This window comes from Gallinula chloropus (assembly GCF_964237585.1).
Source record: "Gallinula chloropus genome assembly, chromosome: 3".
NCBI classification, from domain to species: Eukaryota; Metazoa; Chordata; class Aves; order Gruiformes; family Rallidae; genus Gallinula; species Gallinula chloropus.
The window spans coordinates 7,368,165-7,395,252 of NC_140087.1; the positions used below are offsets into that span (position 1 = coordinate 7,368,165).

Sequence of the window (27,088 nt, forward strand, 5' to 3'; positions counted from 1 at the left end):
GTGACTGCAGTCGTGTACTGGACTGTGTTTGGGGCATATCACTTAGATTGAGGTTTTCCTACTGTAAGCAATGTGCTTTATTTGACAGCCGCTTGTACTGGGTGGAAGAGCTTGATTGTGGCAGCCGCATGTTTTATTACGATATCCAGAATAACACCGTGCACCACGTTTTGGGATACCTCTCAGTAGAGGGACACATGAGGAACTACTGCACCTGTCACGTGGCAGAAGCAGAGCTGGGAAGAGCTATGAGTATAGATGTGTCTGACTCCAAGAATCCTCAGCTGCTCTTTGTCAGAGGAGGAGTTGAAATATGGGCCTCGGATGTGGACGGTTGCCACTGCTGGAGAATCATCAAAATACCAAATTTTCAAGGTCTGAATGCTGTTATTTTTCTAGGTATTTGTGACTCTCAAACAATGTGTTCAGTTCAGCAAATTAGCATATTTCTTTATAAAGTTTCTTTATAAAATTTCTTATATTTCTTTATAAAATTGACTCCTCTATAGGCAAGATGGACAGAATGTGTGTTCTGTGCTTCCAGTCGTGAGCCCTGTTGATACAAACAAGGAGGAAGAGCAGTGTGAGGATATTTACTGATGCAAGCATGTGTTCTAGTAAAATGTAAATCAAATGGAGATGCTACAGCCTCAAATGCTACTTGTCTATAGATTTCACTCATAATACTAAGGCATTATTTTGCTAGGGTTTCATATTAGAGACACCTATTACAGTTTACCTCAATGAAAACACACACCACCATCTTATGTTATTGCTGAAAGTGTCATTGCAGATTTCAATATGTGGGGAGGGTCCTTCATGCAGGTAGAGTCTTGTAAGGCAACTTCTCTGTGTTGCTCTTGTGATGACAACAGTTAGTCTTGGTTTCTCAGTTTTCAGTTTGATTCTGGAATCTAGTTATAGACTACTCTTGCTTTTGTGCTTTATTTCTGGTGTTTGTTAATTGAATTTCAGTCCTCAAAATTATAGATAATAAAAAAGTCTTCAAATCTACACTTGTAAACTGAAATAATAAAGTGTCTCAGATTCATGAGACCTATTGGGAAATCTCAGAAATCTGGTTTCCAGGGGAGGTCTTTGAAGAAATGGTATAACTGGGATACTCACCCTTATTGACCCACTGTGAATACAAGCACCCATCTGCTCTTGTAAAACTGTAAGCTCAGAGTTTATTCTGAAGCTTAACTATACAGTGTTTTTCTACAGGTATGAACATTGGCAGCCTGACAGTAGATAAGAAATTTATATACTGGACCACTGAATCAAAGGAACATACTGAAATTTGGCTAATGAATAAAGAAACCACAGGACACTTTCTGCAGAAGAGAGCAAACCATGAGCTAAAAATCTTAGCCTACAGCTCTGCAGCACAACTGTATCCAGGTAGAAGGAATTTGAGTTGTTTTATAAATGTAATAATTTAAAAACATGAGTTGCAGATCGTCCTATGTGTATTTATGTAAAGTATGTTCTAATGGATTCACCTTCTAGAGGGAAACAATTCACTATGCACACTATTGAAAGGAAGAATATAAGGACTGGCCTTGTGTTGGAGTCACATGGAAAGTCATGATGATGAATATTGCCCATGTTTGCAAGGCATAGGATATTAACACCAAACCCTATTTTCAAAATTAGGTCAAAACCTGGAAAATTGCAAAAGGTGGTGGGCATTAAAGGATGTACAAAGAGAAAACTTGTTCACAAAGTATTGTAGCAAGAGTTTGATAATGATCCCTGTTGTGATACAGATTTCTGGTGTTGTTCACAAGTCTGGTCTTTCAAAGACAAAGAAATAAGAACAGTGCTTATTAAAATGATTTATAAAGAAGTACCTGAGAGGTAATTCCAGATTGCATTATACTAGACCTGGGCTTCACTTAGAACTCCCACTACTTTAAACAAACCAATATAGAATGATAATGAAACAAATAAAAATTACTTTTAATAGAAAGTTAGGATTCATGGTGCCCACAGGGATTGTCTTTTTTAAGTGCAGAGGTTTAGAACAGCTATGAATGTGATGAATATCACATTCTTCAACTTCAGTTTTGCATAAAAACCTGACAAATATACAGGAGAGTATTTCAGCAGGATGGACTATTTTGGAATAAAAGAATTTCACACAGTTTTGTGCAGCCAGTAAGTTACTCCTGCCTGCAGCTACTCTTACCAATGCTCAGGCTATTCTTACCAGCAGTTTGGGCAAGTTTGTTCCCATGAGATCTGCGTGGGCTTGGCATTGGTGCAGGAGCCTGGTTTTGCCCTGGTACAGAATGTACCAATCCATATCCCCAGGGATAGGGTTTCCTGCAAAAGCCCATGCTTAGCTGGTGCAGAAAGAGAAGAACTGAATTTCAGTCCAAAGGGATTATTTCTACTCAGAGATCTTATTTGCATTGACTGCTGCAAGTATATTTGGAGCAATACATATCCTTGGCATTTGCAGGTGAACCAATGCACAGAATTATCCATAGAAGTTTAAGATAAAAGTAAATGAACATGCTAAAGTAAGGGGGAAAAATTACTCTCCTTCTCCCTACTGAAAGCAAAAGTTGTGTATGTAAAAAAGTGATGTTTGCAAAGACCAACTAGTTTGACTGACATGCTTTTTATTGCTTTAGTGATGCGAGCAAGGAGTACTGCTAGAGTTTCCTTTCATTCTAACCTATTTAATTGCCATCCAGAGATGTGATGTCAGTTGATCATTTAACACATCAGAAGTACTCAATGAAAATTATTGTCCTGTCACAGATTCTGTGAGAGAATGATTTCTCTTCAGGGTTAGGAGGAAGGGGACTGAATATGTAGTGAAGGATTTTCTTGTCAAGGTAAACACATTTCTATGGAACTGCCTGACAGAAACTTTAACTCTGGAAATGACTCAATTCTTCATTCCATCTGGGACTTTTCCCATGGGAATTTTACTGCTCTAAGTAACTATAAAATTGACAAAGGTTTAACCTTACACTTTTCTGTTGAACAGACGTTTTTATTCTCCTTCTCTTCTATGCACGAACCTGACTTTGGTAGGAATGGTGGGGTTGCTCATTTAGGGAGAAAAGATCTCAACAATAAGGTCAGTTGTTCTGGCCTAAGGACAAACATTTGGCCTTGTACCACCTTCCCCATGCACATGCCTTAATATTTTCCTTCTTGGCAGTAAGTCCATTTAATTTTTAGTTATTTTTTTTAACACCAGGTGATGAGTTTTCTTTTGTTACTTTTTGTTTGCTGTCAGAGAAGTTTTCTGTTGTTGTCTCCCTATTGGCCCCTTTTCTCCTTCAAAAATTTGTCTCCTCTTTCCCTGTTGTTACTATGATCTTTACGCATGAAAAGCTGTTTAGAAGGAAAGAGAGATAACATTTAATTGCTAGAGAAAGGTACTCTGTTCTGCATATCTGTCTTTCCTGTGACAAGCACGTTTGGGCTCATCAGTGTGTACTGCCCTTGACAGCACAGCAACTATGATCTGGATTTCCAAGGTATTTAGGTACTTAAAGAACATAAATTCTTTAATAAAACTGTATCTCATCAAAGTTAAATGAGACTTTCCTTTGATGAACACTATATTTTGTCCATGTGAGTAACCAAATAAAGTATATTCAGGTGAGATTTTTTTATTCTTGTTATATTTGTGAAAACAGAGCAAATACTTTGTGGTCATGTTTTCTCATAGGAATGGTGGTAGAATCCCATGCAAGTCTGGATTGGTCCAGCAATGTGTTTTTGTTTTTTTATCGTCTTTCCTAGATAAAAGATGCCTGATTCTGTTGCCAGACACTGAGAAACCGACTATCCTTGAGACGACAAACACCAGTTTTACGTTAAGCTTGCCATCTGTCACACCACAGCAGCTATGCCCTGGCATATCACTGCCTATGCTGACTTATCTGGTATTTCTCCGACAAATGACTAACAACAGCAGGAACTCAAGCTACCCCTTGTCTGCTCTACAGAACAAGACATTGGTATGGCTATTTTGGGACAAAAACGCACATGATACCACATGCAAACAGGGATTGTGAGATCACTTCTGGGAATTTTGTAAAGCAGTCTCTAACTTTCTGTCAGGGAGTTTTTCCACTTCTACATCCCAGGCAGTAACTGCCCTTTCTCTGTGGTATTCATTAAACTGTAGATTCCCCAGCTTTCCTTTGTGCAAGTACTCCACTTTTTAACCTGCCTTTGCTAAAATCCTGTTGAGATGGGTCTGCAGTTTCTACTTGTGAGAGCAGTTATGGGTGATAACAGTCTGTTTAAATAACTCTAGAGATAGTCCAGCACCCATATGGCTGACCTTTATGTTGTTTGTGGTAGTTGTGTTGTCTTAGTAATTTTTGTGGTTACTTTTTTGTTTTGCTTTGCCATTACCAATTTAAGTACCAGTTGCTGAACAATGTGCTATTGTAGCCACGCTGATTGCATCTCAGCTTGGTTTTTGGTATGTGTTTTGTGTAGTGATCTATTACCCAAACTATCATTTTAAACACTGAAATGTATTGGAACACAAACCCCATGCTGATTATTTTTCAGCATCCATTTCATTGACAGCTGAGCAGTGTGATATACAACACTCTTTCCTAAGAAGACATTTTTATTGTTTGATTTCAAATTGCAGGAATTTCAGGGTCGTATAGCCATCATAGACAACTTACAGCCATTTTCAAGTTATGGCATACAAGTTGCAGTGAGAAACTACTATTCAGATACGGAGGTGCTGCCGGCGGGAACAGAGACGATTGGCACAACACTGTATGGAGGTTTGTTTCACATTTTATTCTGATTTTGAGCAGAATTCTCATCTCACTCAAAGGAAGGTGTGTGTGGCTTTGGGTTGCAAGTCAGAAAGCAGAAGAATTTTCTGCTTAAAATGTAACCTGTGTAGATCTCCACAAGGTCTTGACTTTGAGACTCAGTGAATCTGTAAGATTCCTAAGACATGTATTCTTTAATGCTTGTGCTCCTTGGCTTCCTGAGGAAAGGTAAGCAATGCTTTATAGTGGCTTAACAGTTGCAGTTTCTGTCTTGGGCCACATTTTTAATAAGTTGTATTTGAATGTATATGTGGTTATGTATGTTTAAGTATGTGTGCTATGTATTCATCCAGCATTAAGGTTTTTCCCCTTGGCTTGACATTGTTCTCCTAATTAGTGTTTCTTAGGAAAATGCAGATTTAATTTATTGTGAACCAGGCTGAATATACAACTCATCATCTTTTACTTCTCTTGGTCTGAGTGCTAATAGCACATTTTCATCTGGTTTCCAGAATTCTGTTGTGCCCTTCTCACCACCTTTCACACTAGAAGAAGAAAGCTAAATATTCGCTCTGTTGTTTAGGGCAGAGAGTGGACTGGTCAGGGACTACCTAAAAATAAATATATACATCAGTAAATTTATCTAAGTGTTGCAGAAGGAAGCTAAGAACCTTCAGTGGAAGTAAATAGGTGAACGAGGTACAAGTGGAGGCAAGAGGCTAAGATGTGATGTGAAGGCAGTTGAATGTAATTGTGTGTGACCTGGTGATGCAATGGAAGAGGACAGGGACAAGAGTTTGTAGCAGAGGAAGAGAGCAGGTAGCTGCAGCCTGAAACAGGACAACAGGCACACATCTCACCTTCTGGAAATGCAGGAAGCATTCACAAATTGACAAGCCAAAGCTACATTTGGGGAAAACCTGCACATAGTGCTGTCCTTAAGAGAAAAGATGCAGGGCAAGTGAAAGGTGTATTTTATTTTAACAGTTTTCTCTTGAGCACAAAGTTGTTTTTGAAAAAAGGAAAGAGAAACTAAAGAAAAAAGAAAAGAAAGTGTGGTCATGACCATTTAAAGTTTAGATAGCTTGTTATTTGAGCTGGTTCTTTTTTATTTGATAGCTCAGGCTGTACTTCTGTAGCATGTCTAGTTTATAAAGCCAGTTTTCACCTCACGTAATGCATATATGAGCTATGATACCTGATGATGTACCTGATGATGACATGGTACCTGATGATGTACCTCAAGAAACGTGTCTAGGTTAACACCTCCTCCACTTCCTGCTTTCCCATTCTGTTGCTATACTCCAAAGTACTGCCCATGTCTTCAGCGCTCACTTAGAAAACTCACTGGTGTAAAACACACTTGTTTTATTTAAGGCACATTTCCCAGAACAAAAAATGGGGACTTCTGTAACCATTCTGCCTGTCTTACACTGTGAGGGATCTGTAACTCCACTCAGCACACACTGATTTTCCAGCTGATCACAGCAAGTTATGGTTTTGCCTGATCAGTGGTATATTTCTAGCTGCATCTTCTCCTCTTGCATTCATCCTCCACCCTTTACCTTTATAGTTCTCCTCTCTACCCTGTTGTGAAGTTTCCATTGCAGAACACTGATCTGGTAATCTCTTAGTTCCCTGACTAAACAGAAACCAGCAATGCTGGGTTTGTTTGTGGGTTCAGACCTCTGTTTGATTCCAAAACTACTGACTGCTCATCTTGTCTTACTTGATGAAACCTGAGGCATGTCTCTGAGAGGCACCATGAGTGCCAGCATGTCTTCAATCTGTCAAAATGGTCCAGAAGCTTTCCTCAAATGCCACCAGGGAAACTTAGATTCATATGCAGTCCTTATTCTTTGAGAATACTTGTAGTCTGAGCTAGATGCCTCATGTGGTTGAAAAGACCATAATTAGGTCAGGAAGATGCTTCTGCTCACTCCCTGCTTCACTATGCCTGTTTGCAGCTGTGGGGCATCTACCACCCCAGTTCCCCTGTAGTTCTTGTCATCTCCCAGAAAGAAAAGTATCATTCAAAGCAGCATGCTGTGCCTTTGCATGTGTTGTCTTGCATCACAACCCAGTCCAACAGAAGCACCTTGCTCAGCACTTCTCATTTTGCATGTGTATGTATGTGTACACGTGCACACTTGCATTTGTCCTCATGAGGATTTGCCTTTACACTGCTCTTCAGATAATTTTCTCACTGCTGGAGTGCTGCTCTGGGACTCACTTAATGAAAACATGTACAACTCTAATGAGTGCTGGCTATTCCCTGCAGTACCCACAGCTCTTGCTTGCTCTTCTGCTGCGTAAGCTCACTTACCCGCGTACTGTGGGGCTGGCAGCAGCTGACATACAGATGTGCAGACTGTGCAGCTATGGGGATATTATGGTGACATGCTTCTAGGACTGTCTACACCACAGCAGTAGTACTAAGGGTTCCCCTTCTCTTTGCATCTGCTTGGCTTCTGGATGCTTCAGAAGGTGCTGAAGCAACTGGAATTGAAATACTCTGAACCACCACTGTGTTTTTCTTACTTGTGCCAATATCTCTTTCCCTTACTGATCAACTGTGCCTAAGGAAACATTTTGTCCAGAATAGCTGGCAACAAGTACATGCCAGGGGCCTGATAACCTTTTTCTCTTGGGAATGCATTCTGTGGTTTCTTTAAAAGCTCATCCATTGAACAAGTAACCCCTCTTTGTGCCACTGTTGCCCACAGGAAAGCACCTGTGAGCTGCCAGGGGGTCTTCTTATGCACATTTTCCTCTTTGTTGGTTTTTTTTGTCCTGGGAGCAATCACATTTTTCCCCTTAAGAAAACCTCAGTTTAAGATGAACCTCTTTTCATTTTTCAAATGTAAGTGGAACAGAGGTGCAAGCACACTGCCAGTCTTCTTTTGGGATCCAGAATAACTATACTTTGGAAGTTCTCTTGCAACCATGTTATTTTTCTCTTAACAGTCAGGTCTTTTAGCATCAAACAAACAGGCTCTCATCCTTTGTGGATCTCTGAATATTGTGAGTATATTCCAAAGGAGTCTATTGCAAACAAATAAGGAAAGCTGGTCTATGAGCAGTAGATTTCAATGCTTTGTATGGGAATTCATATCTGTACTGTAAAATTGGCAGGACACACTGATTGAATAAGATTGACTACTATTGGGATGCAGCAAGAATTCACACTGTTGCTTCTTTGCCTGGTAAACTGAGCCATCCTCCAGCAAAGTACACCCTTTCAGTGGTGAAACATAAAGGTGGCATATGAAATAGGAGACTGGGTTGCTCCACTGAAATGGCATTTTTCAGTCTCAAGTTAAAATGAAACATGAAACTCACTCAGAACGGGCTTCTCTAGTTCAGGCAAACTAAAGTGATGGGATCAAAATAGAGTCCTGGACAAAAAAACCCCAAACAACCCAGCAAACCAACCACCAAAGAAACCCAAACATTTTTTGTACATGTTTGTATTGACATTCAGAGCTTTTCACAATTTGTTGAAAAATATCCAACCAGCTGTAAACAGAATGTATATGTGTCCTGGCACTTACCTTCTCAATTTCATGAATGTAGCTGCTAGTTTACATTGTAATCAGATGCTGCTAGAGCCTCTTGAAGTGTGCCCACTATTTCGCACCTCTGAAGCTGTGTGAATTCCCTCTGCCTTTCCCTCAATTCTGTAATGAAATGAAAGAAGCTTGGGTTAATCTGTACTTTCCAGAAGGCAGTAAAATACAGGGAATGAGAAAGGAAGACAGCTTGGAAAAATTATTGCATCGCTTTTGCCACAGAGTGTCACTCTTACTCCACATAGATTTTAGCTAGTGAAATGAGAAACCTGCCACCTTCTGCACATTTTATTTGAATAGTCTGCAGTCTTGCTACTAGGGCATAAATTAAAGCATAGGTACCCATCATTCTGATATGCTGGGAACATAAATAGTGTAATGACTTGTTAACTTTTTACCTATCTGAACAATTTGACAGGAAAAAATGCAATGCAGAGCTGGGGCATGCCATATACCATCTCAAAGTCTGTGATCTTAAATCTTCAAAGGAAGGGTTGTTTTTTTCCAGAACAATTAGTGAGTAACTGGTTGGCATGGACATAAGGCCAGCAACTGATTTCCTTGCTTACACAGCTCAGCCAGGCCACGTATTTCTGAACAAAATTGTAAAGGATAACAAACAATGCTTGATTTTGGGTTTTCTTTCTTCAGACTTCCCTGTTCAATAAAAGCCTTTTCAATTGGAAGAGTGAATGTGTGCTTTATTTAGTGCATATCCAAGTAAGGATATTAAACTCACATTTGAGACCTTGGTTAGGAAACTAGGAGAAAGCAGGAATTCAGTGATATGACTATAAATGTAGAGGTATAGGACAGCAGATTTTTTGGGGAGTTTTGGGGTATTTTTTTAGGTTGGTGGGGTTTTGGGGGAGGGGGTGGTAGGAAAACCAAGGAGATACTAAAATGCCCCTCAAAATACTTCGAACATTTCTGCAGCTGACTGACTGCAAGAAATGGAGTTTTGCATGTGCAGAGTGTCAGTCCTGTAAATGGATCATATTCATGTGCTTATAACCTTTTTTTCCTTTCCTTGGTGACATTTCTTGGCTTCTCTAGAAAATAAAACCACCACCATCTAGTGAGATCTGTACCTAAAAGAAGAATATTTTTTTCTTCCTTTCTGTTTCAGTACCAGAGGCAGTGGATTCCATCAAGACAGTGGTTTTGTCTGACACCACCATCAACGTAGCTTGGAGTGAACCTCTAAAGCCAAATGGACCACTAGAGTCCATTCGCTACCAGATCTCTGTCAATTTACAGCCTCCTGTCCCAGCAACACCCCTGAGAAAAAGTGAATTTCCAAATGGGACACTTGTCTGGTCTGTCAGTGGGCTCCAATCTGGAACGAACAATTTTTTTAAGGTATAATTTATTTAAGGTACAATTTATTTAAGGTATAATTACAAACAAATTGCTTTCTGCTGCAATCCTGCTGTATTGCCCAGATGCCTGATGCACTATCCTAAGAGAGGGGCAAATGGCAGGGGTCATCTGTACTTACAGGAGGATGCCTGGAACTGTGACCTGCTTGTGAAGGACTAGGTGAAATGCAATAAACAGGGCTGGGAGAGTGAAAATGGGTCGTGCCTAAAAGAGAAATGTTGTTCTCAGGAAAGTAACATATCTGAAATTTTCTTAAAGGTGAAAGCTCTCTATATTATACCAAAAGCAAAGTCAGCCATTTTGCCAGTTGCTGCTTTTCCTTTAATAAGTAACCTTTCATTTAGTAAAAAAAAATATAGTTTTTTCCTTTTCCAATAAACCAAGAGTGTTTGATATATCCATAGAGATACAGGTGATGAATCAAAGTATATTGGGAAATATGCAAGCAAAGTTCACAACAAGAACAGTATATCAATGTTAATACTTTAACAAATGCAGAGGACTAATAATGACTTAAAAATTCAAATAGGGGCCTGGCTATTGGGGTTTCTCTGAAGAAATTTTCTATACACAAGAATAGTGAAAAATAGTTGCAAACCCCCTGATTTCGGATTTCACTGAGATATGATGCTGACAGTGGAATAGAAGAAGTAGTTTCTTCTACTGCCCAGGCAAGTCATAGACAGAGGAAGATCTAGATTTTTCACCTGCCATAGTGAAACAGGAAATTCATAGAAATAGGACATATAATAATAATAATAATAGGCCAGCCCCTGGACAGCTAGCAGAAACAGTGGGACTGGATATCCATCAGCTACTGCAGTTCATGAGGTCTCCCACGACAGCATTACATGAAAACTTTGGTGGCTTGCATAGTTGTTCTGGGCTATGAATGGTGAGAATTGAGGGGTAGATGCATCAGGCCCCTGCCACCCCTGCTGTCAGACTCAGAGAGCATGGTGTTTTGGACAGCCAGGGCAAGGGGAGCACCATCCTGCAGTAACATCAGTGTTACCTGCCTGAGCACATGTGTCAGTGCTGTAGGAACAAGTAGAAAAGGGTAACTTAACAAGGAGACAAAATCAAGAAGGTGGAGTAACCAAAGAAGTTCAAAGTAGCAAGGGCTAAAAAGGCAGTTGGGAAGGCTCTGTTAGTATGCTGAATGAGACAAAAGGTTGCAGCATCTAGTATTTTTTTTGTCTAGGTTTTAGGAACAGGAGACCATCAACTAGATATTTAACAGAGCTATGTGAAGCCAATGGTAGCATAGCAGATCAGGAGAAGGAAAGATTACATAGGTTATACATATTTAAGTCAAGAACATCTGAATACAACTTAATCTACATGGTTAAAAATAATGTATGAATCTTCATGATTAACTTTTGGAAGAGAGCAAGTCCCATAGAACTAGCAAAAAAAGGTCACAGCTTCAAAAAGATTTTAGATCACACTGTATAACTTCAGTGCCTGAAGTGATTTCAAAGACATCCAGTTTTACTAGGACTGCATTAGGGCATATATAGGTATTATTAGGACCATATTAGGACAAACCAGTAAATGCTCAGTATACAAGCACCTGGAGGAATAAAAATGTTCAGTGTGGATTCATAAGAATGAAACATACTGCATCTCCCTGTACAGGTGAAGAGTTAAAAGGAAAACAGTAAATGATGTATCTGGACAGCAGGGTCACCAGAGTGACATTTTCAAAAGCAACCAAGTAAAGATGTTCTCTGCTGAATGCACACTGGGTGCATCACAAATACAGTTAGAGAGTGACTTTCACAGTTCAGTCATGGGCAGGGAGAACCTGGGCTGATACCTGCAGGGGACCTCTCCTGGTCTTAACTTTTGTGCTTTTGTTAAATGGGGAATTGTGTTTTTACCCCAGCCAGCAGCTAAGCACCACACAAGCCACTGCCCCCCCCCCCCCCACAGCTGGATGGGGAAGAGAATCAGAAAAGTGAAAGTGAGAAAACTCATGGGCTGAAATAACACCAGCTTAAAAGGTAAAGCAAAAGTCATGCACACAAGCAAAGCAAGACAAGGGATTCATTCACCAATCCCCACGGGCAGACAGGTGTTCAGCCATCCCTAGGAAAGCAGGACTCCAGCACACGAGGGTTACTTGGAGAGGCATCATTCCAAACAGCTCCCCCTTCCTTCTTCTTCCCCCAGCTTTATAGGCTGAGCATGATGTCATATGGTGTGGGATATTCCTTTGGTCAACTGTCCCCTCCCAACTCCTTGTGTACCTCCAGCTTCCTCACTGGTGGGGTGAGCAGCAGAAAAGGCCTTGGCTCTGTGTAAGCACAGCTCAGCAGTAAGAAAAAGACCTCCACACCAACACTGTTTTCAGCAGAAATCCAGCCCATAACCCCTTACTGCCTGCTAGAAAGGAAATTAATTTTACCTCAACCAAAACCAGCAGAGGAACAAATACCTACAGACATGCCTGTATACCTGTCTGTCTGTATGTAAGTATGCATACTCAAATATAGGTCACATTGGATTGTGGTTTAGTGGAAGGAAATCTATGAAGACACCTCCTCACCTTGTATTTTTGTGATTCTAAAACACTGCCTAGCATGGGTTGTGACATCTGCGTGCCTGTCTAAGGGTGTGTGGCATCTAAGAAAGGTCTAGAAAGAGAAGCATCTTGATAGAAAGACGAAGCAAGAAACTAAGACAAGTCTCTGAAGAAGGGGACTCTCGGCTATGAACTTCCAGACTGAATTGTAATGCTGCAGCTGTGGGACTTAAAATCTTTCTACACCTATATCTATATCACCTGTGTAGTGTCTTGTTTGAAAAGACTCAAGAGTTGTTGTTCTAAGCCACCTTTCCAACTGGTCTGCTACTATGCAGTTTATTTGTTTCTTTACCAGGTTCTTGCTTTTCACCCCAATGAGAACTGGTTTTCTGCAAGTGTCCCTGTTACTGCAAAAACTTTTGAGACTCCACCTGCACCTGTCAACATAGTTCCCAGAAATACCAGTTTCCAGCTAGAATGGAGAGCTCCCCCGTATGTCAATGAAACCAGCTTCTGGTTTGAGCTGTACAAGGTAAAAATACTCCTTATTTTTTTTTCTGATCACAGCAAAGTTGACCCACTCTGTCTTGGTGAGCAGGGCAGGGTGGCAGGATGTATATGAGGAGTCTCAGTGGATAATTTGGGCATGGTGACGTCAGCCTTAGCGGCTGAGAAGGGGCAGGATGGAGGCAGTGTTTGCCAGGAACAAGGGGGAGTGCAGCTGTAGCATTTAATACTCCATAGTGCCAAAGGACATCCTGGATGACCCCACCAGAATTCCTCCCATCTCCTGTTTCAGTAGACTCCCCTCCCTCTTTTCTCACTGCCCTCCCCCAACCTGGCTTGTAGCTACAAATCCCATGTCAGCTCTGCACAAGAAAGAGAAGAAAAGGGTTTTCAGCATTAAATATCAGCTACAAACTGGTGTCTGAATTTAATATGATAGAGGTTAGGAGAAAATGCTAGAGAGGAAAACAGGGATGGTGGTGCAGTCTGTGGAAGTCAGCACTGCAGTGACAGCAGCATGAATGGAAGTTTCAGCTTTTAATATCTGGAGCACTGAACACATGTGCTAAACTGGCTATCCTTGATATTGTTAATCAGATTCATTAGGGCAACACCAACATTTCCCTTCCCTAAAACCAATGTCATAGAACAATTTCACTAAACCTCCTCCTTCCACTTGCATCACGGCAAACTGAGCTCAGGGGCACGTTTACAGTTCCCAGAAATACAAGCTGCACAGAGATAAGCAAGGGGAAGGCTCCTTTTGGCTGTGCAAAGGGGTCACTTAATCTGTTGTCCTTTGTGGCTGCCAAGACTTGTAGGCCTCCTGAAAACAAAGAAAAAGACTAGGTTTTTTTTGTCCTTGGTGTCTAAGAGGACAAAGTGCTGTGACTGAAACAGCACGTGCATAATCTCCCCCTAAGATATGAAAAAGTGGTAGTTAATCCACCCAGCAATAGCAGTTTGACACACTTTAAGCAGAGAAGAAAGTTGACCACGATGATGTTTTATTTTTCTAGTGGCAAATCAAAGGTGACTGGTTTTCTCCTGCAAGCACTACGTGCACCTTGGGTCTTGTTTACACGTGCAATCTCACAGGAACTCTTCCTTCAACCAGCTACTTTGTAAGAGCCACAGTAGTTTACGTTACAGGAGTGAAAAGCACTTCCTCTTCAACAAGCTTTAAAACTACAGGTAAGCGCTTCATGAAGTGCAACAAGATTTTAAAGACTGTTTTCAGGATGTGACTATTCAAACACCAAACCTTGTCAAGTTTGGCAGGCAGTTTTCTTATACTAGGAGCCAATAGTTTGAAAAATAAAGAGCACAATACTGATTCTGCAGAAGTAATAGGGGGAAATAAATGAAGTTCACTTCCATGTGGAGCAGAGGAAAAGAGTGAGGGAGACTAAAATGAGATGCCTATATGTATGTGAACTCCTAAGTTCTGGTGAAAGGCTGGATGTGAATGAAAACGTTAAAATTTGTCCATTGTAAAAAGAAGGCCAAAGATTGGCTGCGGAGGGACCTCATTACAGCCTACCAGTACCTGAAGGGAGCTTATAAACAGGAGGGGATTCAACTTTTTAAAAGGATAGACAATGGCAGGACAAGGGGGAATGGATTAAAACTAAAGGAAGGAAAGTTTAAATTGGATGTTAGGGGGAAGTTTTTTACAGAGAGAGTGGTGAGGTGCTGGAACAGGCTGCCTAGAGGTAGTGGATGCCCCGTCCCTGGAGGTGTTCAAGGCCAGGTTGGATGGGGCCCTTGGCAGCCTTGTGTAGATCCAGGCCTGTTGTTGGTGGCCCTGCCTGTGGCAGAGGGGTTGGAGCTCTATGATCCTTGGGGTCCCTTCCAACCCATGCCATTCTATGATTCTATGATTCTATGATTCATTCTTTGTGAGGATTATTGATGTAGATCCTCCATTCTTTCATGTGCCTAAACTTTCATGTGCACATCTAAATTTTTCTCTGTGCCTGTCAGCTCTTTGTTTTGCTATAAACACATCCTAAGGGTTCTTTTTCTTTCCCAATTTGGCCTAAGCTGGTGTTCCCAGTAAGCCAGGAGTTCCAAAAAGAGCAGAAGACACTAAAAACTCTGTGCAGTGGGAAAAGGCTGATGACAATGGAAGCAACCTGACCTATTACATCTTAGAAAGCAGGTAAGCTATGTGTGCAGGTATTCTGCTGGGTGGGAGCAGCCCAGAACGAATCCAGGTGTACAGAGACTTTCAGTTTGGCTCTGATGCTTTCTTGGGTAAATTAAGTAGTCAACATTTCCATAAATTTCTGGAAAATTTAAAAGAAAATATACACTAACCACATTTCCAGACCAACACTGAATTAGTGGTATATATTTAGGTATATGTTTGTGAATTAAATGAATTGGAGATATTTTAAAATCACAAATTATAAAGCATATAGCATGTATTTTGGGCTAAAATGTATATAGAAGTATCTCACTGTTCAGAGGTCTCATGAAAAGATGTTATAAAGTCACAAGAAAAAATCCTAAGGAATTCCCACTGACAAGGGTGACTAGGAAATTTTTCAAGTGCTCTGAGCTATACATATATGCATCTATAGAGCACTAATTCACACTTATTCCTGCACTGACATTGGAAAGGCTGCACAGACAGGTCAGAGTATATTGCTGTGGGCAGTGGCTTTGAAGCTTCTCATTTTCTGACCATGGTCCTGGAGGGGTCTTGTTTAAGGCAGTTAGTGCAAAGTTTATTTAATGCATTATTTAAAAATCAAAAGGGTCCATCTTCTGAGATATTCCCATGACATTGTTTGAAATGAGGATCGATTGAAGAAAGCAATTTTAAAAATTAAGCTATTATTTCTTTTTCCTGGGTTAACTCTGTGCTTAGGAAAGCTGAGGACTGAGAGCGCTGTGGAGCTGTGCATACTTTACCTATATAAGTTTTCACCCAGACATATTTTCCTGGTGCTGTAAGCTTCCTCCATACAGTTCTGTGAGCATACAGCAGCACTGACCTGCATGCTATGAGACCACAATAATTTTGATATGCCAAGGGCCAGTTTGTGCCTGGCTTGCTACGAATTGGTAAAGCAAGATCAGTGCCTTGACCTCTGTCGGGGCTGTGCATTGACCACTCTGTTCTCCAGGCTCTAGCTTCATATTCATATCTGAAATCATAATGCATCATTGAAGTGGTTGGGTTTTTTAATTAAATTATTTTTCTCCTGCAGTTTGGAATGTGCACATGCTGATGTTTCTGACTGAACTTCTCTTTGAGCCTCATGGTCTTTTTAGACCAGGTAGAAAAATGTTAGGTTGGTTGCATTGCATTCTAGAAAATATTTGCATAGCCTTTTGAAACAACCCCTGTTTTTCATACAGCTCTGGTAGGGATGTGTAGGCACCAAGGATATGAACATACTGTTTTCCTATGTCTTCTGGGTTTAGAAGTGTTTGACCTTTTTCTACATTAAAATATGTTGGGAGAATGATTGACATTCGTAAAGGTCATTTCATGTGAAATATTATGGTCTTGTGTGACATGAAATGATATTTCACATATGGCCTTTCAAGTTTAAATACATGGTCTTCTTTTGGTTGGTGAATAATCAGCTCTGAATTTATTGTGAGCAATCAATCTCAGTCCAATGGGGAAAGGAAGCAATGTAGCCAGCAGTCAGCAGATACTACGGGAAACTGACTAGCTAAAGAATTGTGCCTTCACTGCCAATGACTTGTTTCCTGTTTAGCTTGTGAAACCTGATGCACAAGAGCCACTGAATTACTCTGGGCCCAGCAAAGAAAAACCTCTTAACAGGGCACAAAAATAAATGTGGGTTGGTTTATTGATTATTTTCCCTAAAAGCTAAATAAGATTTTGAAGTCTTGGCTGTGAGGTGTATGCTGAAATAGGTGAAAGAGTGCTGGAACTTCTTATGTCTAAATGATCTAGCATTTCCTTTCCAATGCCAAGCTAAAGATGTGTGATTCCCAGCATTGCTGAAATGGCACAGTAGCCATATCCCTGCAACTGGAGGGATGTTGAGAAGGCCATGGAACTGAGGTGACGAGCAGAGGGGGAAACACTAAGTTGCCCTCACTGTGTTAATGATGTACCTGTGTTATTTTGCTGTGCCCGATGCAGGAAGCAGTCTGAGAAGACCAGCAGAGTGCAGCCTCTGTGGGAGGTGGTTTACAACGGCTCCTGTGCCAGTATTTGCACATGGACGGCCAAGAACTTAGAAGGAACTTTCCAGTTCAGAGCAGCAGCTGCAAACGTGCTGGGACTTGGTGAATACAGTGACACCAGCAAGGATATAATTCTGGGTGAAGGTATGTCCCACTCTGTTAATAGATACTTTTTTAAAAAAATTCACAATAGTCAGACTAATTTATGAAGAGGGACCTATTTTAATAGTGATGTTGCTGCACAGGTAAAGTAATGAGGTTATAATGGTGACATTTATGTGGTGATCCCAACTGCTCTTCCAGGCTGTTTTGCAGGAAACAGTGGGCTTCTGTTGGTTTATACCTGTTTGTCTCTGTGGCATTGCAGTCTGCATTATGATATGGTTCTTGAAATGAAGACAAGCTCCCACACTGGGTAAGGGTGTGAGGATTACTTCTAGTCTCCAGCCAGCATGTCAGACCTATGCTCTGTGGGTGTTTTTGAAAATCCCACCTTGAGTGGTCAAACAGTTCTGCATCTTCTCTTTCCCTACACACAGTAGATCAACACAAAAATGGCCCAGAGGTGGGGCAGAGGGTTAGTCTGACCAAATGTAGGCACCTACATGCAGCCTACAAGAGAGTTTTGTGCAACAGAAGACATGTACCCCAGGCAGCTTCAGGGTTGTATCAGGTTTGCTCAGCTCCATGGGTTCGATATAATTTGTGTACAGTCATTAACCAACTTTCCCCTTCTATTTAACAGATGATATAATCTCCCCAGACACCATCATTGTCACTGCTGCTGTGATTGGAGTTGTTCTGGGCTTGACTGTGATTGTGCTATTTTGCTTTGGTATGTGGCTGAGTTTTTGGCATATCCTTGGGATGTCAGGCCTCAGTAAAAGGCTGTTCAGATGGTGAGAGATGATTGGCCTCCAGATTTAGGGAAATGCTGAACAATCCACAGGGTGGGAGCTGGTAGAAATTTGTATATTCTCATCCTTTGAGGCCCTAGGGTGGGGCTGGTTATGTTTTTGGTATCAAAGACAGGATACTATTCACTCCATTCTTGGGCACGTCTTGCTGTTGTTTTCCTGCAGGGAGAGCACAGGCATGCAGAAGAAACTCTGATGTTCCTGTGTATCCTCATAAAAACTTGTACCTTATAATTCTCAAACTGGGTACTGCATTTGTTCACCCAAAGAGTCCCATTTCTTTCCTCTTCAGCTTTGCTGCTGAAAAAAAGGATGTAGAGATTGCCCTGAGGTGGTCCTGCACTCTCACCCCTCATCCTCTCCCTGTGACACAGCAGAGCCCTTCTGTCTTGGGTCTTGCCACATGCAGAAGTGGATGCTTGGCTGATTTCTCAGCACAAGGAGGAGCTGTCTGTATTTTGTGGGGAAAAAGTGGTGGCCAGATACAAACACCTTGCTTACACGAGCTGCTGCAGGGTCATGTTGAATAGAATAGAGTTAAAAACCTCTGTGGCCTTTCAGCTTGCTCACACACTGGTATGCTCTCAGAGTGAAATATCTGAGGGTCTGCTTTTCTGTTTCAGTATGGCAGCAAAGACAGAAGTCCAGAAAACAAGCCTCCCCTGGGCAGACAGTGTTTATCAAGGAAGATAAAGAACTAGCTCAACTCAGGGGGACAGCTGAGACAGTGGGACTAGCCAACGCCTGTTACGCTGTAAGGTATGTCCTTAATTTCAGGACAAACACATCTAAGAAGGCTTCCCTGGACTCCTTTTTGTTAGTGCACTCATCCCTGACACCTCAAGGTGGGATTGAGGGCTGCACCTGCGCTGCAGGGCATGCGGGCTCTGAAGCACACCCTGTTGGCTCTCTGGCATGCACCCTGGCCTGAATTGCTGCTAGCCCACCCAGCACGCTCACGCTGGCAAGAAATGCAAGCACACAGGGAAGGAAGAAGACCTTTGGTGTTTACCAAAACATCCAGGCTTCCCTTGAGCTCCCCTTAAATGTACCTAAATGGGACAAATAGTACCAGATTCATTAGAGGTGGAGTTTTACTAACATTTCAAACATTCTGAGGTATGAACAAGTGACTAGTACTGCTGTTTTGTAGCACCCTTCCTTCCCGGGCAGAGATCGACTCGTTGCCAGCTTTCCCTCGGGACAAACTGAACTTACACAGGTTGTTAGGAAGCGGAGCATTCGGAGAGGTATATGAAGGGACTGCAGTGGATATCCTGGCAGATGGAAGTGGAAAATCCAAAGTAGCAGTCAAGGTAATTGCAGCTGTGTATTTCTCTGGCAGCGGAATGGGATGGGCAGAGAGACTTGGCTCAGAGGTTTATACCACAGAAACAGGTGTTCACAGATTTGGGTATTTCCTGGCAGTACTTCTTGCAAGCCTCTTAAAGCTGAGCCTCTCTCCTTGTAGTGATTTCTGGAAAACAATGTGTGTTTAAGACTATGTCTATGTCTCATTGCTGTACTTGCTCTATGTGATAATGGTGGTTGTGACCTAAGTGTTGTTATACTTTTGCTTTCTGTTGAACAGACTTTGAAGAAAGGTGCAACAGACCATGAGAAGAGTGAATTCTTGAAGGAGGCACACTTAATGAGGTAGGGACAGCTTTGCCACTGGGCACCCTTCAATGCCACCTTCATGTGAGGTTGGTGGCCTTCAAGAGAAATGAAAGGAAACCTTTCCTCTAAACAAATTACTGAGACATTTTAGGGTTTTTTCCTGTTTCTATTAAAACAATTAAATCATTACTGGTGAATGTTATGAAAATAAAACTATAAAACTGATTAGCCAAATTTAAGATTTACAGACTGCAAGTTCAGTATGCTCATATCATGGATTCATTGGGGTTTAGACCGATGTATTTCACTATCACAGAATCACACACAGAATCACAGAATGTTAGGGATTGGAAAGGACCTCAAAAGATCATCTAGTCCAACCCCTCTGCCAGAGCAGGAGCACCTAGATTAGGTCACACAGGATTGTATCCAGGCGGGTTTTGAATGTTGGCAGAGGAGACTCCAGAACCTCTCTGGGCAGCCTGTTCCAGTGCTCCATCACCCTCACAGTGAAACAGTTTTTCCTTATATTCACATGGAACTTCCTGTGCTCCAGCTTGCACCCGTTGTCCCTTGTACTGTATCATGGGACATCAGTGAGAAGAACCTGGCTCCGTCCTCCTGACACTCACCCTTTACATATTTATAGACATTAATGAGGTCAGCCCTCAGCATCCTCTTCTCCAAACTAAAGAGGCCCAGCTCCCTCAGCCTTTCCTCATAAGGAAGATGTTCCATTCCCTTAATCATCTTGTTGGCCCTGCACTGGACTCCGTCCAGTAGTTCCCTGTCCTCCTTGAACTGAGGGTCCTAGAACTGGACACAGTATTCCAGACACAGTCTCACCAGGGCAGAGTAGGGGAGGAGGAGAACCTCTCTTGACCTACTAACCACACCCCTTCTAGTACATCTTAGGATGCCATTGATATTCTTGGCCACAAGGGCATATTGCTGGCTCATGGTCATGCTGCTGTCTCCCAGTCCCTTTCCCCTGTGCTGCTCTCCAACAGATCTGTCCCCAACCTAGTACCTGAGGTTGTTCTTCCCCAGATGCAAGACTCCACACTTGCCTTGATGCATTTCATTAAATTTCTCCCCACCCAACTCTCCAGCCTGTCCAGATCTCATTGGATGGCAGCACAGCCTTCTGCTGTGTCAGCCACTCCTCCCAATTTTGTGTCATCAGCAAACTTGCTGATAGTGCACTCAGTTCTCTCATCAGGGTTGTTGATGAATATATTGAGTAGTACTGGTCCCAGTACTGACTGATAGACTCTGTCCCATTGACCACAAAACTCTCTGGCTTCTTTTCTTCAACCAGTTCACAATCCACCTCACTACTCGCTCCTCCAGATCACACTTCCTGGGTTTCTTTGCTCCCATAAAACTAAATTAGTTGTTAAAGGCAATAGGGTAACAAAATCCGTTTGTTTTGCCAAAATAAGCATATCAAAACAAGCTGATGCTCTGAAGCTTCAATTTACTGTAGAAAATATATTTTTTTAAATGTCCATATTTACCACTAGAGGCTGCCACATACCTCTTGTATTGAGGTAGCCTTCAAAAAATAATGCGTGTCACTAGTGCAAGAATTGCACACAGGAAAGTCTGTATGGACTCGATGATCTCTGGAGGTCCCTTCCAACCCCTGCAGTTCTGTGAATACAGTTCTGTAAATCTGGTTTTCCATAGTCTCCACAGAAACAAGTGGAAGTTCAGCTGAAGTTTTCAGCTGGTAACATAAAACTGAGAGGGTGGCTCAGCTTTCAGGTGCACTTCTGCATTTCTCTGATCTTTCTCTCATGAGCACAGAATTGGAAGCATCTTTTGAAAAATTAAGGGGCTTATAACCTCTACAGAAAACATAGTGCTATTAAAATTCAAATTTGATTTTTACAGCATTCTCTGTTGTGCTTACATTTATTTTTTTCTTAAATCTTGCATTTTTGCCTAACCTTTTCAACTGTACATTTAATGAGGTAAGAGGCTTGTGAAAACCAAAATGGAACCACATCATTTAAGTGTAAATTAATGACAACAGTTAAGTGTTGTGTGTAAACTTCCTACATTCTATCTCGTCTACCTAGCTGTCACACACCCAGTTAAGGTCTCTTTTCTTTGTAGTATGGAAATTATATGCATTCATAGTTAAAGTCTCTGGAACTCTCCAACTCTGCTTTCCTCTTGCAGCTAATAAACCAAAACCAGAAATCCTGAACAAATATATAATTGGAAATGGTTGCATTTAAATGCAAACGCTGATGTAGACACATATGTACACCAATATAATGAGATATAGAAACAAAGAGAATATAACAGTTTAAATATTACATATTCCCAGTAGTCATTAAGCAATAATAGAAAAGGTATATTTTATGTGCTTTAAATCTTTCATTTTTAAAATGTGAAAAAAGAATGATTTAGTACCCTTGTAGAGGGCTTAATGATTTTTCCTCACATTCATCTGTAAGGTCTCATAAATGAAACCAAGAGCAGAAAGGAAAAAGAAGAGAATGTGATTGTTTACAGGCCCTGCTGTTAGATATTTAAATGCAACTTCTGTTTTGCTTGCCTCTTTGGATGTTCATTAAAACTTAGAATGTAATGTTACACATACTGTCTGAGTTGAGCAAGGACTGCTTGTTTCTTCCATTACTGCTATGCAATTATGGGGAAATTGAGTTGCCTGTGTTTCAAAAAGTCGTTTGATACTGGCTATTGGTGAGTTGTTTGTGTGTAAATATATGCAGCAAATTCTTGGGTGCATCCCATCACTTGGGAAGTAAGGAATGACAGCTCAGTGGAGAAAGGGCTGTGTGAGCTGTAAGGAAAGCGCCAGGTGCTCCTTCCCCTCTTTTTGTTCTTGAGAGTGACAAAGTTTGATTGAGAGGTATGTGCTAGGGGCCGGGGGGTGGGAACTGTCAAATTCAAAATCAAGCTTTTTGCTAGAGTCTTTGCCCACACCTAAGATTATGTGAGTTGAAAGAGGTTAGAAGGAAAATGTCCCTCTCTTTCAATTGTTTGTTTACACTGGGGCATTTGACAGCATTTTGGACACCATCAGTTTCCCCAATAGAGTCAAGTTTCCCTTGACTACTGGCACAAGTCCTTTCACACAGCAGTGTGAAGGGAAAACCATTTTCTAACACAAGAAATGTGATTGTGAAAACACAGGCTCTGACAGAGGCAATAAATACTCTTCATTCTTTGAAAAGTGCTCCATCTGAGAGTGCTGAGTGCTCTGTGGTAATCCCTATCTTTTTGGACACAGGCCGGCAATGGCTAGCATATCTGAAAGTGCTCCTCACATATTATGTTTTCCTGAAAATGTAAGAAACACTTTTCCTCTGAATTGTGAAAATAATTGGTTGCAGCTCGTGCTTTTGTCTTTGTGCTTTTCTCTGAATCAGCAGTTCCACTGTCAATATCACAGGAAAAGTAGTCTATTAAAGTAATATTGAGACCTTTAATGAACAGGAGACAATTCATGTTATTCCTAGATGAGATTGCTGTTTGACTACCTTTATTTGCTTCCTGGAAATATGATGAAGTGTGCTTTTAATACACATGCAAGCATTAGAAAACCTGTCAAAGTACAGTGTCAGCCTGTGCTTTGAAAGGATGTCCCTGAACTCTCCCCATGGCTGAGGAAATCCAGGCATTGTGAATTACTAAATCATGTTGTTGGTAGAGGCAGGATTGTAAAGACCAAACTGCTCATTCATCACTTGCAGCTATATGCACTTTATTAGCTATCAACCAGCTGGATTTCTCATATGTAATCTTACAGTTGTTTCCCTCTCTTTAGTAAATTTGATCACCCCCACATTCTGAAGTTACTTGGTGTGTGCCTGTTAAATGAACCTCAGTACCTTATACTGGAGCTGATGGAAGGAGGGGATCTACTTAGCTATTTACGAGGAGCCAGAAAGCAAAAGGTAAGGTAAATACCATGAGACTTGATTTTTAACCTGTAGCTGCCCACAGTTTCTCAATTATTCCCTTTCTTAAAGGCCATGCTGGTGCTGGGTGTTTGTCTAGCTGCAAGGCTTCTCTCTAATGCCCTGGGAACTCAATGTTGAGTGCTGACTGCCTTCAGAACTGCCGTGAAGATTGGATGTCATTAGACAACTGACCAAAACTGAGTTTTCAGTCATGAGATGACTGTTGAGCTTCCCTCTATGAATACCATGAAAAGTGATCACAGATATTGGTGGTCATGTATCTGGGCTATTAGACCTCATAGGTTTGGTGTGTTTTTTTTAAATTGGATTTGAATAGCAGCAGTATCCTGAATATGATAGGCATAGTTCAGGCATATAGCAAGATACTGCCCCTGTGCCTGTCTCCTTAAATTTTTCAGAAGAGAATTATATATTATAGTGATTAAAAGAGCAGCAAGCAAACCTGATCTGATAGTGTGTGGAAATTTTCAGGGTCCTGTTTCATCCACTGAAGTGAAGAAAAAGTTCTGAAGGTCCCAGGATCTTCTTAGCTTCAAATGAAGGAATAGGATGTGTCCCCCTGCCCTGCAGTGCAGCGTTTGGGCAGTTTACCCTGCAGGCAATTGGCATTTGCCAGATTGACATGCAGAGGTTCTGCACATGTGCTTTGTATGTTTTGGAAAACAATCCTTATGCATTTCAAATGAGGAAACAATAGCATCTTTGCACAGGGTGGTTGTCATTTGGAGTTTGTAAAGCTGGAAGACATAGGTAACTTCTGTCTTTGTTTCTTGTAGCTCCAGAGTCCCCTACTGACACTGACTGACATCTTGGACATATGTTTGGATATTTGCAAAGGCTGTGTCTACTTAGAGAAAATGCATTTCATACACAGGTACAGAACTTATTTCCTGAGTCTACCAAGGTTTACCCACAATATAGGGACTATTTATTTTACATGGGAAAAAATGCCTAGAAAGATGTCACAATATAACAGGAAGGCAAAAGCACGGGAGTGAAAATCAACATTCTGCCTTTTTGCTAAAAATCACCTACAGTTGTCTTACAAAATGGTGAGGTACTCTTAACATCTGAGTCCAGGACCCACTGTAGCCTAGGCAAGAATCACATCCAGTGCAACAAAGTGAAGGGCAACTGGGAAAATCCATTTACTCTCTTCATCTGCCTAATGGGTAGCTACAGAGGACACAGAGCCAGACATTGCTCAGAGGTGCACAGGGAAAAGATGAGAAGGAGCAGGTACAAGTTACAGCAAGGGAAATTAGATAATATCTTTCATAGCATGTAGGATTAGTCACTGGAACAGGCTGTCAAGAGGGACTGTGTCAGTTCCAGTCCTGAAGATATGCAAAACTTAACTGGATGAGGTCCTAAGCCTCTCCAATCTGACCTTGAGGTTCACACTGTTCTGAAGAGACTGTCGACCCAGCTGACCTGAGTTATTCTGCAACACTAACTCCATCCTCTTGTTCCTGCCTTACAAACCAGAGACCTGGCTGCTCGCAACTGCCTTGTGTCTGAGAAGGACTATGAGAGCTCCTCCCGCGTAGTAAAGATTGGGGATTTTGGACTTGCCAGAGATATCTACAGAAATGATTATTACAGGAAAAGAGGAGAAGGCCTACTGCCTGTCAGATGGATGGCTCCTGAAAGCCTCATTGATGGTGTCTTTACAAGTCGCTCTGATATCTGGTAAGTTATAGCAGCCATACAGCTGTGGGAATGATGATATTAAATCCCACAGCAAGAAAATATTGGTTTACAGGTAGAATGATAAGATTGCATGTTACCATCTCTAATAATTATTAGGCCAAGGCAGATTTCCTCCTAAGTGATATTTTAATGAGCTAATGAAAAGTTTGGCACTACGACAGCACCTGCATGGATATATTTCTCAATGCTGTGAGCACTAGCTTTGAATTCTGGCTGAAAAGAACTAGTGTCATTCAAACAACTTTGTGCTAGGTCCACAATGTGTTTTTTGCTTGATTGGACAGTGAATTGACTGCCTGCATGCTCCTACATATTGTTTTCTATTAGGTTAACTGGCATTTCCTTCCTACAGTCAAATACTTTCCCCTTATCTATTCACTCTCTTCTGGTGACTTTATTAATTTGGAAGCCTGAATTTCTCAGCGTCATCAAGGGAAGGTCATAGTACTTTGCTGTGGAGATTTACTTAACATGCTTATTTGGATGAGTTTGTTTATGGTGAGGAGGCAGAGACCCACTGTCAAGAGGCACAAAAATACACAAACCAAACCCCAAGGTTCACACAAGTTTAGATTTGGTAGCCATAGGTACTTACAGAGGACAAAAGTCCACCAGTCTTGGAAAAGTCCTCAGCCCCTGTATCCTATCCATTGGACTGTCACTTACATTTATCTAAGCAAGTAGTTTCAGTTCTCTGTGCCCAACCAACTGAGGTGCTGATTGGTTTGTGAGTGGTACTTAGGAGAACTTGTCTCTCTCCATTTCCACTCCACAGATTTCTAAACACTTAAGTGAAGACATGCTCAGCCAGAGAGTGTTGCCCAGGGAAGCTCAGGGCACTCAACGTTTTCTGAGCTGCATCTCAGTGAGTCTGGGAAAGCTTCAGCTCTACACATTTATTTTAGCTGTTCCAGAGACTTGCTTAAGGATGCATAAATTGTTTCACAAAAAAATTCAAATTTCTTCCTCCTATTTTTTTCTAGCTGGGTCTTATTCTTAGTTTATAAACTTTTTAACTGTTGATAGGGAGATTGTTCATGATGACCAAAGTAATTAATCTATTTTGGTGTTTTTTCTTAGGGCTTTTGGAGTCTTAGTGTGGGAAACCTTGACTTTGGGTCAACAGCCATATCCAGGTTTCTCCAATACAGAAGTTTTACACCACGTACGATCAGGAGGAAGGCTGGAATCTCCAAACAATTGCCCTGATGACCTGTAAGTTAATTCTGTTTAAATGTTGTTGATAATATTTATAAGAAGTAAGGGGCTTATTACCAGCTGGTCATGATTTTGAACATTACTTATGCCCATGCAGAGTTCAAAATCTCTATTTTTTTTCCAGATAAAACAGCTAGAACTTGTAACAACCTGCTACTAATTCATCCAGAAGTGCAGCCTGTGAGTAAGAACTCAAGTGCTGAAGTTGAATGGCAGATATTGACCTTTTAAACAGGATTTGGAAGAAAATACAGAGTCAGTCTTGGGCATGAATCTGGTAGTAATGTGATAACAGGCCAAGAGTGCCTGCTGGTATTGGTCAAATGTTAAGATGGCTTTAGGAAAGAATTTACCAGTCCCTGTACACTGTGTGCCTGCGATAGCAGATATAACTGGCTTTCCCAATGGTAGGTGCAGGAATTAGGCTAATATTAGAACATATGTGGAAACTAAACTGTGCTCTCTTTGCAGATATAAGTCGTAATGAAAGCAGGTAAGAAAATCTGAAGCAGTGCAGGGAAAGGGGAGTCTGCACTTCTGGTTAGTCTTTAGCTGAGCTGAATAAACAAAGCTTTCAGTTTCCAATTGTCTCTGGAGCACAAACTTCAGGTTTAATTGCAATATTCTTGCAATTAAAAGAATAACATGTATACATATAGTAGATCCAACCTGCACCTACCGGAGGTATATAAGACCCAGTGAT

At 41.3% G+C, this 27,088-nt stretch overlaps 2 protein-coding genes across 2 annotated transcripts in view; one reads left to right on the forward strand and one right to left on the reverse strand.

Moving 5' to 3' along the window:
* The window catches only part of LOC311189926 (discoidin, CUB and LCCL domain-containing protein 1-like), a gene marked incomplete at both ends in the record, with an annotated part of 162,816 nt that overhangs the window by 100,441 nt on the left and 35,287 nt on the right, over window positions 1-27,088 (reverse strand). The window lies entirely within an intron of this gene.
* Window positions 1-27,088, forward strand: part of ROS1 (ROS proto-oncogene 1, receptor tyrosine kinase) — a gene marked incomplete at both ends in the record, with an annotated part of 76,069 nt that overhangs the window by 32,090 nt on the left and 16,891 nt on the right. Inside the window, 17 exons of the mRNA XM_084261673.1 lie at window positions 89-375; window positions 1,228-1,404; window positions 3,775-3,992; window positions 4,643-4,784; window positions 9,480-9,712; window positions 12,622-12,798; window positions 13,793-13,967; window positions 14,820-14,937; window positions 16,909-17,096; window positions 17,698-17,787; window positions 18,493-18,628; window positions 19,023-19,185; window positions 19,461-19,525; window positions 23,298-23,427; window positions 24,231-24,328; window positions 24,943-25,146; window positions 26,248-26,382. Coding sequence (XP_084117799.1) covers window positions 89-375; window positions 1,228-1,404; window positions 3,775-3,992; window positions 4,643-4,784; window positions 9,480-9,712; window positions 12,622-12,798; window positions 13,793-13,967; window positions 14,820-14,937; window positions 16,909-17,096; window positions 17,698-17,787; window positions 18,493-18,628; window positions 19,023-19,185; window positions 19,461-19,525; window positions 23,298-23,427; window positions 24,231-24,328; window positions 24,943-25,146; window positions 26,248-26,382 — 2,736 coding nt within the window. The remainder of the gene's footprint in view (window positions 1-88; window positions 376-1,227; window positions 1,405-3,774; window positions 3,993-4,642; window positions 4,785-9,479; window positions 9,713-12,621; window positions 12,799-13,792; window positions 13,968-14,819; window positions 14,938-16,908; window positions 17,097-17,697; window positions 17,788-18,492; window positions 18,629-19,022; window positions 19,186-19,460; window positions 19,526-23,297; window positions 23,428-24,230; window positions 24,329-24,942; window positions 25,147-26,247; window positions 26,383-27,088) is intronic.